General features: G+C 29.4%; 1 protein-coding gene across 4 annotated transcripts in view; it reads left to right on the forward strand.

The window, feature by feature from the left end:
- The window catches only part of LOC118201253 (pre-piRNA 3'-exonuclease trimmer-like), a 189,055-nt gene that overhangs the window by 14,182 nt on the left and 161,247 nt on the right, over positions 1-13,626 (forward strand). For all 4 annotated transcript variants that reach the window (XM_085817204.1, XM_085817201.1, XM_085817203.1 and 1 more), the window contains 4 exons: positions 5,475-5,548; positions 5,680-5,716; positions 8,884-8,959; positions 9,096-9,143. In XM_085817204.1, the coding sequence (XP_085673330.1) occupies positions 5,475-5,548; positions 5,680-5,716; positions 8,884-8,959; positions 9,096-9,143 (235 nt within the window). The remainder of the gene's footprint in view (positions 1-5,474; positions 5,549-5,679; positions 5,717-8,883; positions 8,960-9,095; positions 9,144-13,626) is intronic.

Here is a 13,626-nt window from a genome sequence, read left to right on the forward strand (position 1 = left end):
TCTACCAACAAAGGCGTTTAATATATCATAACCAAATTTTTTTCCAAATGTGCCTGAAGTATTGTCTTTTACAATGTGTACACGTTATTTGTTTTCAGTTGTTCTGATATATTCAGATATGTCCTTGTGCCACCTACAAAAAATTGGCATGAACTTTCTGGAAAACCCCATACATTATGTTCCAGTGTTGTACATTTTCACATATTTCTCATTAGTGTTGTAAAATCTTGAGACTTTTTTTCCCTTTTGGCAGAAAAACTGACTGTAAAAAAGGCATAATTTAAATTCACATATTGTAGTATGATTTTGTGATTAAAAAGTAAGGGATATTGCTCCAAGGACATTCATGAAGTATAAGCATGTCATATAATTCATTCATATTGCATTATTTCTGAAGAAAAATACATAATACTGTTATTTTTAAAATTCAGTGTTCATTAACACTATGTTCTTTTCAATACTTTATTTCTTTAACACATTGGCGCTGGCTAGGATATTCACGGTCTGTTCCATGCAGCGCCGCTTCAACTAGCAGTCTACTCCATGAGGCAGCGTGGCACCAAATTATACTGTTTAATGCTTGCACCCTAATACCCACTAGCTGATTCGAATAGACCGAATTTACAAAATTCTCACATGGCTCGCGCGCGGTCTGGCCTGCTGATAGGACCTACAGTGAGCAGTTGCATGAATTGGGAAAAATCCTAATTAATTTTTTTTATGGCCATAAGCCCGGTCGACGGGCAAACCATGCATATAGTCAATGTCGTACTAGGAAAAAGAAATTGTCGTGCGTTTTTTGTAAACTATGTTGACTGCGAGCGGCGATTTCGTCGAAACTTCGACTGACGATTTCCAGGCAGCCAGGCACTTGAGGCCCTAATACAGTACAAAGTCTCTAATCCAGACATCCATTATCCGGAATGATCTATAATACGGACCCCAAAGCCACAAACTTACGCATGCGCATAATGCGTTTTCGCATGCGCTTTTGATGCACGTAAAGCCAGTAAAGCGTTTACCCATGCGGGCTTCTGATAGTGAAGAAAGTAACAGAGAATGTTATTGAAAACGAAAAAATTTCATTTGACAAGTTAGTCGGTATTTTCAACACAGCAATTACAGGACTTGAACAGTGGAACTTTGTAACTGAACAAGAAATCATGTCTGTTTATATAACTAAAGAAAAAGTATTAGCACAGAAAACGAAGCAACTTAAACAACTTACATTGATAGAAATGTTTACTAAAGTAAACAAATAAATATTAAGCTTTTTTTTTTTTGTAAATTTTGATACCCTTTAGATCATAATTGCTCTTTATTTCATAAATTACAGTTTCATATTTTTAATTGTATTATTTCTGCATGCCATCTTACTAGATTTAAATTGATTATCTATAATCCGGAAAAACCACTAATCCGGAATCGCCGAAGTCTCGACGAGTCTGGATTATGGACTTTGTATTTGGTTTCCTGGGCCGCTGACAAAAGATATATATTGCTGGGCTAAGTGGCCGAGGACTGTTGCATGGTTTTCCTGAGATCAGTTTATTTTTCCTTTGAAAAATCGCAGACCTCGTAGTGGGCTTTAGTTGGGCGAACATTGACCTGCCTCTGGATCTTCGGCAGCCCAATTAGAAATACAGGACCGTCCACGCATAGTGGAGAAAATCTGTGACTTTTTGGAAAAGGAATACGCCCAGTCGGTACTTTTTGAATATATAGTGCGTGACCTAGTAATGAGGGACCATTATCGAACATTTAGACAACGACATGAGTTTTACTAAGTTTAGAGTTGAAGGCAAGAGAGAAAGAATACTGTTAGTATGCAAGTATTCTATGTGAAATGCCTGTGACATGCGAGGCCAGTAGAGTTCTGACATAACGAATTATCTGAGCACACATTTCTTCCAGTAAGTTTAACAGTAGTAAAAAGTTCCTTTCCTTCTAAAAAGGTGGTTAGCATTTTTCATTTTTAATTTTTGTCCATCTAAATATTAGATACAATGGATATGGAACTCAGTGATTCGTCTGATGAATCTGTATCTGGAATCACGTGAAAGAGACAAAGAAATAGAATACTTTCATCATCATCAGACACGGCAACTGATAGAAATACCACGGAGGAAGAAGTTTGGGAGTCTGATGCATTTTACCAAGATGATGACGCGGAATGGGGGAAAATAGCAGAAAAATCTGCATCAGAGGAAGAGTATTCAAAAGAAGAAGGACTACTGATCGAAGAGACGGACTGCGACGATCCTGTTGCATTATATAAATTATTCTTCACTAACGAGATATTGGAGATCATCATTGAAGAGACTAATAGGAACACTGAACAGATCATAGTGAATGTGGCATATGGTAGGAGACAACATCAACAAGCATGGTTCTCCATTACAAACAGTGAATTGAATACCTTTATTGGTATCTTGCTTATTGTGGGTGTAGTGCAGGTACCCAAAATTTGACTATATTGGTCCAAAAAGGGAATGTATGCGAATGCGTGTATACAGAAAGCACTCAAATGCAATAGATTCTTAGCAATATTGAAGTACTTGCACTTTTCCGATAATGAAATGGCTAGAAATGAGGATCAGTTACATAAACTCCAGAATGTAGTTGATAAAATTCTTCGTACATTCAAAGATGCAGTAAAACCTGGTAAAAATATAGTAATTTATGAAAGCATGGTTCCGTGGAAAGGACACCTTAGTTTTTGTCAATATATACCAGGTAAGCAGCACAAGTACGGAATAAAACTGTTCCAACCCTGCCTTCAGGGCGGGGATATACATACAATATGCATATTTATTCTGGAAGAAATGAAACGAGAATTTTAAAAACACATTCTCATGATGTAGTCATGAAATTGATAGGAGATCTATTATTCAAGGGACGGATTTTATTTACCAACAGCTTTTATACAAGCTTTCCTTTAGCCAAAGATCTTCTCACTAAAAGAACATATATTTGCGGTACAGTCAAAATGAATAGAAAATTTCTACCACCCCAGGCAAAGCAAAAACAAAAACTGGTTGACATTATATCTTTTGAAATTCGGAGCGGCGTGAAATTTTTAAAGTCGATTGACAAAAGACCCCTGTGCATGTTAACTACTTCGAGATCTCGCAATTGCACCATTATTCGTTGGAAAAGAAGATAAATTAAAACCAGATACTGTTTTTTCTTACAATAGTGCAAAAAAGGGAGTTGATATATCTGACCAAATGTGTTCCTATTATAAATGTTTATGGAAAACGGTAAAATGGTATCAAAAAGTTGTTATAGAGCTAATATGCGGGACCTCTTTAGTAAATGTGTGGTACATCTACAAAAAGTGGTGAACCAAGCGTTACCAAATTTTAAAATTTAGAGAAAAATTTATTGATTATCTATTGAAGAATGTTGAGAATCCCCCTAGTGAAGAATTAATAGTAAGTAGACAGAAAAAACATTTTTAAGTTCACACCAAGGATCCACAAGGAAGATGAGGAAGAGATGTAAAGAGTGTTACAAATGCTTAACAAACCTAAAAGGTACACAGTACACCACAAACAAAAAAGTAATGATCTTTTGTAGCAGTTGTTCGGATAAGCCGGCACTTTGTTTAAAATGTTTTAAAAAATTGTATCGGTAACATAAGTAGTTATATTTAATGTATTGATTAAATTGTAAGTTATGTATTTTGTGTTAAATGTTTGATTATAAGGTAGAAATGTCAATATATAATGTTAAATTAATAAAATTACATTTTGTACTACGTATTTTTTTATCTACAAACGTGGCCCATTGGTGATGCATGCCGTCCCACGGAACAATCCAGCATGGGCAGTGGTGGGTCAGGCCGCCCCCATGGAAAAGACAAGCATGGGCCACCGGTGGGTCATGCTGGCATCAACGTGTTAACAAGTGCTTATCTCAACATCCATTAAAATGGATCTTAGTCCTAATAGAAGTAAACAAAGAAAAATTATAAATTTCTTTGATAGCTTCTCATAAACATAAAACAGTAATTAATTGAAGTAATGTTTCCATTTTATTATTTTGTTTTTTAGATACTAAGAGTATATGGGATGGATGAATGTCAGCATGAAATATGAAATTCGGCCAAAAAAATCTTAAATTGATAGTTTGATATACGTATGCTCATTTAAGTTTATTTTATGGGTGGGGGCTAATTTTATGAACTTCTTATCATGAGAATGATTTCTAGATCATTGTTTTTCTGAAGGGTGTGCAAGAAAGCTTCTTAACTATGGCCTGAAAAAAGCATTATTATTATTATTATTATTATTATTATTATTATTATTTAACAATGATGAAATAAGAAGAAATATTGATTTGCATGCAGAAAATAGAAACTAGTCTGACTGTAGTATTACAAACTAGGGATAAAATGTTTTTTTGAGAACCATTGTTTTATACCCTTAAAATAAGTTAACAAAATATTTTAAAGAGTGAGGTAATATTTATATGTACTGTGGAAAGAAAATTCTTGATTATGTAAATGTGGTCACTTGGAAGATTAAATTATTTATGCATGTTTCCATTTTCTTCAATATTTTGTGCTAGAGATTTTGATATAATATATATGCACTGATGTCTTGTGTGCTTGACGATGATTTCAAAGTTTGTAAACTTATAGATTAGTTCTGGTAAACATGTTCATATGGACTGGAATAATAATATTATTTTATACACATCTGTGCATATCAGGTTTTAAAAATAAAATGAGTATGTATTCATTGGATTTGAAATTGAGAAATGAAGAGCCTTTTCTTTCTTTTTGTCTGTATCACTTCCCCCCCTTTTTTTGGTTAATAAGCCTTGTGTATCTTATTTGGATGATTTAAAATAAAATTATTATAGTCTGAACATTGCATACCATAGGCATTACTGTAAGATTTTATCAGAAGTTAACAAGTAGTTTTTAATCAATATTAACTGACTCTTGATTATAAAGCTTTAAATGAATTACGTCTCTTTTCCAGCATAATGTTTCAGTTTTATAAATATCTTGCGGGAGTAATTAAATTTAGAATAGGAAAAAGTCCTGCTGTAATTTAATAAAAAATTATAACTATTTTGAATTTTTCAATCAATTGCTTTACTATTTTTCATATAATTTTAATAAAACAATTGTTTTTAATATTGTATCTATGGAAATGTAAAGAGTTCTGTTATTTAAGGATTTGCACAGATTTTCAATAGTTTATTTCAAACATTTTAATTTGTTTATAGTCTCTATGATTAAAGAAGCAATGGAATACTTTACTTTTACATATTAAATAAAACTGTTTTATTTTATTTTTATAAATAGTGTACACATATATACTTATAACAGAAATTTAAACATACAATTGATTGTTACATATAATTGTAACTGATTGTAAGATGTAATTGATAGAATTTTTCATATTTTTATTTGTTATGTATAATTGACTGCATCTGAAATTTCATTTCTATGTTAGGTTATTTGACAGTCATGAAGAGCAATACCAAAAGATGAAGGCTAGAGCTTCAAGTTTTATTATTTGCCAAATTGGTAAAAATCTGTTTCACTTCAAATTATACTACGCTAACCCTTTTTAAAACTGTTATTGTAAAATATTAAAAAAAATATGTGTTATACTAATACTATGTAATATTTTTAATAATCATATTTAAATGGTGTAGGTTTGTCAATTTTTACCAAGGAGAAGGACCAAAATATGTAAGTTTCTCTTTTTATCATGAATTAAAATTTTTAAGCTTAAAACCAGTGCTAAAGCTATTGCTTACTGATTACTACTGAATTATCCGAAGGAAAAGAAGTAAATAACATTATTGCATTGTTATATAACAACAAGATGTAGTGAAAATTTAAAGACAGATGTAGTTGAAAGTGTTAATATCATTAATTGGGAATGAACAGCCTATAGCTTCAAATTAGGATTTGTGAAACCTTCCTGCAAATTGGTATATATTAGGTTATGTTGAAGGAAATTTTTCAGATGAGTTATGTATTTTTCATAGTAAATCATCTATGAATACATTCCTTTCCTCACATGCTTTACTGTATTATTAGGTTACCTAACTATGCTTGAACGATCTAATAAAAAACCATGAAAAATTCACATAAGCTTTACAGTTTGGTCAGGTGTTTATATATCCCATTAAAACAGTAAGCTAATGTGGACTAAAAATGTAATATTTAGATGTCTATTTTTCTAGCTTCTTATATTAATATGACATTTAAAAATAGGCAATGTTAGACATGTCAAGAACAGTCACACGACTGTTATTGAAATTTTTTGAAAAAAATCTGTGAAATAAAGCAAGTTATACTAGTTTTTTTTATTATTTATTAATTTTTTTCAACACAGATAATTTCTGTAGAATTAACTGTAATTATATTTTTAATGCTTCGAGCATTCAAAATTTTAAGATTGTAGTTAAACATTCTTATATATACACTTTTGACACCAAAAGGTAACTTTTATTGATTAAAATTTATAATTTTTTAAAAAAATTCCATACTGATGTGTAAATCAGAATTACCTGGTCATTAATTAATTATGATGAAACATTCAAGAACTGTCTACATGAAAGAAAATATATTTGTAGACAAATCTTTAAGGTATTAGCTTTTATCTTCAAGATAACAGGAAGAAACACAAGAATATTCATCATTTGGCAGGAAGTGATTTATTGAAGATAATGCCTGTTCAGACAATAATTCTGCTTTTTTTTTTTTTTTTTTACTTTTATAGTAGTACATTTTGATGATGATGTCAGAACTACTGCATATATATTCCTTTCTCCAAACTGTAACATATCTCCAAAGGAAATCAGATTTGTAGAAAAAAACTAAACATCAGTTAGTGGAATTTCACTCATGATGCTGTTTACAGCATTTGAGTTGTTTATGGTTTATAGTCTGAGCAATGTGAGATAAGTTATGTCTCCTTGTTTCTTTGTCTCCTTCTCTCTTCTATGAAACATTGTACCTGTATTAGGATATCTGAAATCCTGTTGTTCTAGAAAATCCCTTTTCAATTTTTGAAAATGCTGTCATTTGCTTGTTCTTTTTTTTTTATTACAGCTGATAAATGGTCCTGAGAAGCAGCTGTCTTATGTTTTTTGACTTGACTTAGGTAATGAGCCTATGTGTTTGAAACATTTCAAATTTCTAGAAAGGAAAATTTTTTGGGAATTTATAGATATCTGTCTGTATACCTATGCCTATTTCCGTCCAATTTCTAACCTTCTGGTCATTTACAAATTTCATAGCCAAAAAGTACACTCTTAAAGAAGTTTTTCATTATTGACATGCTAATATTATACTATACTATTCACAAAATCTTTTCAATCAGATTTTAAAACATCATTTGACACATTTTCTTCCTCATGTCAGAGAGTATGGGTGCAGCAATTTGCATATAGTAAAGTTGAATCCTTTTGTATAATTCAGTGACATTGATAATGTAGCTACATACCTATCAAATTTTATTGAATTTTATCTGATATTACTCTTGTTTTATTTATTTTTATGATTATTACTCTAATTTTTTTGTGAGTGTAATATCCATTTGTTATTCATGTTTAAAAATGTGGTGTTTTCAAGTCTTTTTAGATGAATTTTGTATCAGTTTTATTTTAAAATTTTGTACCAAATTGCTAAACTTAATATATATCTTTATATGAGGGTTTGTTTACTCTTTTAAAAAATCGTAGTAAAAAGGTGGTGATATATTAGATATTGATGCATAGTCTAAAAGTATTGAATGTATATATGAATATGCAGTAAAAGTTTGATAATTCAAGAAGTCTAAAACTTTGATAATGCCAAATTATCAAATATGTTGGATTACTGGTCATATTAAGATAGTCTGGTAAAAGCAATTTTGTAAATGTAATTCAGCTTAATATAAGAACAAGAAACTTGAAAAAAAAAAAAAAAAAAAAAAAAAAAAAAAAACCTACGTACATAACTCTATTAATGAATTTACTCCTACAGAAATATGAAATATATAGGTAACTCTACAAATGTATTTACTACTACAGAAATACAGAGTTAACTATATATATATATTTTATATATATATATATATATTAATTTATTAACCTTAATCAGTTTATGTTTTAGAATCTTATTACATGAAGACTTTCAGATTTTGTTTAAAAGAATGTTTTTCTTTAAGCATAATAGTTCAAAATGGTTTTAATAAGGTTCTCAGTATTTTCCTTTTCTTCAGCTGAATATTGATTGCTACATAATATTCAGCCATAATGATAATATATTTAAATTAAATGCCAAATGTTTTTGATTGGCACACTATCAAACTTTTAGCATACTTGGAATGCTATTATATTAATTATGACATCATAGACTAATCGCATTCATATAATGATTATTTAATATATTTTAATATAAAAAATCTGTATTTGGAATGATAATAGCTTGAAAATGAAAAATAAAATGTAGAGATATCATAATTTAAACAATAGAAGCCATATTTGGCCATTGCACTATTACTAGTTTCCTAGAAAAGAAAAACTATCCACTTTTACAGAAAAATTTCTTGTCAACAAGGAGTGAGAAAAGAGAGAAAACAAGAAACAGCTAAATAAACCTGCATATATGAATTAAGAAGATAATAAAAATTTGTGGAGAATTATCACTTAATATTTTCTCATTTCATGATTAATTATTTTTTCTAGAAATTGTAAGATTTTTGAAAATATCAGAAATTATGAAAAACTTATAGGATTTCAATCACCTTGCTTTTAATATTTGCTAAATCAGTGTAACACTGTAAAAGAATTATTATGATCACATACTTTGTAAATTTTAGTTTTAAGATTATAGTTATTTATGTTTTTATTTTATATTCCTAGTTATTCAATAGAAACATATGTATTTTATGTCCGACCAACTTTTTGTGGCAGTTGTGATAAAAGATTTGTATGTCAGGTATAAAATTTTTTATTTGTAAATACTTATACCAAAGTCAATATTATTTTATAGCAATTACTTAACATGCCCTTAGTATGTTTATTCATCTTTGTTAATTAATGAGTTTTTTATTTCTCTTTCTCTAAATGTATAGGCCTCAAGTATAAATTTTTTGTGTGCTCATGGCTTTGATTTCAATAAGGTATGTAAAATGCTTCACTTTTTCTTTTTGTACATCAGCAGTTTTTTTTTAATAAATAACAATTTTGGTTGAAAATGGCCGAAGCATTTTGCTTCAATAATAAATAATGCTTTCAATAAATATGACTTTTTTAGCAATGCATATTAATTGATAAAAATGAAAATGAGAAAAACATTCAAATAGTCATTGTACACATATGCAAGGTAATAATAAACTATGCAATGCCTAAGGCATTATAAGGCAAAAGTAACAGCATGTTATAAGTAGTTAATGATTATAAGTAGTCATGAGAATTACTATGTCAAAGTATATTACAGTAAACTTAAAAAAAAATTCTAATGATTATAAGTAGTCATGAGAATTACTATATCAAAGCATATTACAGTGAACTTTAAAAAAAAAATTTCTCCCCGAAGAAGTTATATATTTTTGTTTATAAATTCATTAGCTTTTTGATAGCGCAAAGTAATCACGCAAAGTTTTTTCATAATATCAGCAATGAGTTTTTTAACTGAGATATTTTCTATACGTGGTTTCTTGTCAAATACAAATTGCTTCTTGTCTTACAAATGAAGAAATTGTGTTGTATGTTAGTTATGTTTATGTGCTTGGTCTTTCAGTGATATTCTGGATTTCATTTGGCTAAGCTGTTCTCTTCTCTACTTAGGGTCTGTACCTTCAAGTATTTATGTTCAGCTCTATTTCTTAGCATAATTTATAAAACCAATGGACATTTTTAGCTGACTGTGTTGCTACTACAACTTCAGCCTTTGTCCCTAAAGGGCTATTGTTTACCATCTTATACTAAAACACTGTAGGCACAAAATTTTATTTAGTCACCATCATTAATGCAATCAGTCAGAGGGGACAGTGGGCTATTTCACTATCTCTGTAAGTTAGAATATATATATTTAATGCAAATAAATTTAATACATTTAAAATTCATCCTATATTCAATTGGGAACAAACCAATGTAAAAACCAAGTACCAGAAGCACATTGGCAAAGAGAGATATACCAAAAATGAATAAGAAATTTACACCTTTCACTGCATTGTCATCAGTAAGGTTGGAACAATAAAAAAAACTAAATAAATGAGCTTGTTTCTGAACCAATAGTGACACAAAGTTAAAAAATTTAAGTAATATCAGAAAAACAATTAAAGTAATCTGTGTCTATATCAGTCCAATCCCTACTGGCCAAAGTAAGCAGTGCAAGCAACTACAGAATTATAGCATCAAAAACATAAAAGTATTATTTTGAGATGACTAAGTCCAAAAAATTAAAACCTGCAAATGCAGGTTTTGGACTGATAAAGACGCATATTCCTTACTTTGATTGCTTTTTCTGAGATTATTTTAAGTTTTAAACTTTAATTTATGTCTTAATTGGTTCAGAAACAGGCTGATTGATGTATTTCTTTCATTACATGAATCCCTAACATCGATGCAGCAAAGGATATACATTTCTTATTTCGTTTTTGGTTTTGGCATGCCCACCCCTTTTTCGTGCAGTTTGCCACTGTGCTTCTGGAATTCCGTTTTTACATATATTTTCTGAGCTAAATAGGGGATGCATGTTAAATGTATTATTTCTTAATTTATTTTGCTTTATATTTTTTCATATTGTATTTTACACTTTTTAAATTTGTATTTTTCGATTGAATTAGGTTTTGAACTGCTTCTTATTTTGTATTTTTCAGTTTTATATATATATGTATATATATGTATAATAATATATATATATATGTGTGTATAATAATATATATATATAATATATATATATATAATATATATATATAATATATATATATATATATAATATATATATATATAATATATATATATATATATAATATATATATATATGTGTGTATAATAATAATAATAATTATATATATATATATATATATATATATGTGTAGAGAAGGCATCATGAATAAACATCATGATAATCACCACTACAACTCATCACGTTATAACTTTAATTTGTTTATGTATATTAGAATGAAAAGAAAAGTAAAAAGAATAATCATCAAAACATTTTCACTTGTCTATCCTCACTTTCATTTGCCTGTCGTCTACCCATGTGTTCTTATAGGTGGTGCTTTAACATAATCTTACTCAGTTACAGTTCCTACATAAGTCTGTCATCTGACATCATCTTCTACCCTCAGATGAAAAGAGCAAATAATGAAATTTAACATATAAAATGCAGTAGAAATAAAAATAATTATACTAGTAAACAATAACTGAAAATAAAAAAATTGATACAGATAAATGAAAATAGTAGTCAATCAGGATCTTCTAATAACACCATCTTTGTTTATGATTAACCCAGAAAATTTTCTAAAAATAGTTAGTGATCATAATCAAAGAACAGAAGGACAGGATTAAAGTCCAAAGGTACAATTCAATTCATATAAGAAAATGGCCATGAAACACTTAAGTATACGTAATATGCTCTCATGAAGTCTTAAGTTTCATGAATTTGGCACAAGTGCTTGTTTTCATAGGTCTATCAAAAAACCACATTTTTCAACATCATAAGTATAATTTATCTTGATTTTTCACAATCTTGTATGGTCCAAGAGACTTGAGTTTCAGTTTAAGTTCAGGTCCATATTGTGTATGCTTGATTGCCACTACATCAAGAAGCTGGAACTTACAGGATGGTTTACATCATAGATTGTAGGCTTAATGATTTTTAGCCTGAACTTTCACAATCTGTTGTTTAGCTTCCTTGCAAAGATCATCATGAGTGTTGATGAAATCTAACTTGATCTCTGAAGGATTTTCAAAGACAAATTTTTGATTGTCCAGTTTATATATTACTTTTGAACTATCAGTAGATTTTGTTGGGCAAAGCCGTACAAACTTTGTGAAAGAGTCAATAAAGAGTAAATATATATAATGTTTATGAGTACTTTGGAGTGGTCCTAAATGATCAGTGTAATATGTATGAAGTGGTACATCTTGTTTTGGTATGGAATACGACTTATCTTCTTATTTTCCACATTTGCAATTAATTAGTATGCAAGGAACACAACTTGCAATATAGTTATCAATTTTATTGTTAAGTTATCAGTTTTATCTTTAAGTTATGCCATTGCCTAACCAAGTTTGAACTTGTCTTCAATGACTCTTTCAACAAAAGGTAGTTGTCTAGGTCTTTGAAAAATAAGTGTTTTGTCTTTTACTTGAATAGTCAGTTCAATATTCGTAGTTTTAGTTTTGAGAGGTTTGTGATCAGAGACAAGAATTTCAATAATTGTAACATGTTTTTTTCTAGCACTAGGATTTATTTCTAATCCAAATGTTTGATTAAGGGAAGTATTATTGATGTACATATCTTCTGGATCAATTTGTTTAACAAAATATTTAGAAATCTGAACATAATCTTTGTTAATGTTAATTTACTTAGTTTAAGAATATCCATGTCTATTATAGTGTCAAATGGCATTACATTATTGTGTACAGCATAAATATTAGTAAAAAATAATTTCGTATGTATTAAAATGTCAATTGTAAACTAAACTATTGGTTTAATTTTGTCATTACCAAAGCCAGTCGGCATATTATAAAACACACTTAAAGAAAGATTCCCTCTTTCTTATAAAAGTCATTAGATAGAACCGTTGCTTCACTTCTGGTATCAGTGATAGTGGTGAGTGATATATCATTAATTTTTATTACTTTATGGAGTAGGTTCTGCGCATTAGATTTGATTGATGTGACAGTATTCATTTTCTCAGATGTTAAAGTGTTGTTTTTTTCAGCATTTTGCCTCTGAATTTTTTTAACACACATGGGGGATTTAAGACCAAACTTTAAACAAGATGAACATTTGGGTCTGTGATGTTTGTCAGCGCAAAATTTAGGTATATGACCAAATCCATTACAGGAATAACATTTGGATGTCTTTTAATTACAGTACAAAGTCCGAAATATGGACGTCCATTATCCGGAATGATCTAAAATCTAGACCTCAAAGCCATAAACGTTTTTTTTTTTTTTTTTTTTTTTTTGGGTATGCTTTACGCATGTGCATTTGATTTTTGATTATTCCTTTCATAATAAAACATGTGGAGATTTTCACTTAAAAATTCCAATTCTTAGTTTCACTTAGGCACTAACTAAAATACCTTGTTATGGAAAAACAATCATGTAAGTGTAAATTTGTGAGATTAATAATTTGGCTCCATAGTTGAGTATCTGCTTTGCATATATCTCAAACCAAAACATTCACCTATTTTATATCTCTGATTCTGACCTGGCGAGTCATTATTTATTATAGTATTTTGCTTTCATCACCGCATGTTTATCAGTACATGACAGCTTCAATAATAACTCATGCAGTGATCTCTAAACTTTTTTTTATATTAGTAATTGAATAACAAGAGTATGGCAACCTTTTATGCTAACATTACGCTTGGCGATGATTATAGATTTTTAAATGCTCTAAGAAATGCTGACGAAGAAAAA

The sequence above is a fragment of the Stegodyphus dumicola genome, chromosome 5, assembly GCF_044657685.1.
Source record: "Stegodyphus dumicola isolate Sdum_Otavi_A_Nest chromosome 5, ASM4465768v1".
Taxonomy (NCBI): domain Eukaryota; kingdom Metazoa; phylum Arthropoda; class Arachnida; order Araneae; family Eresidae; genus Stegodyphus; species Stegodyphus dumicola.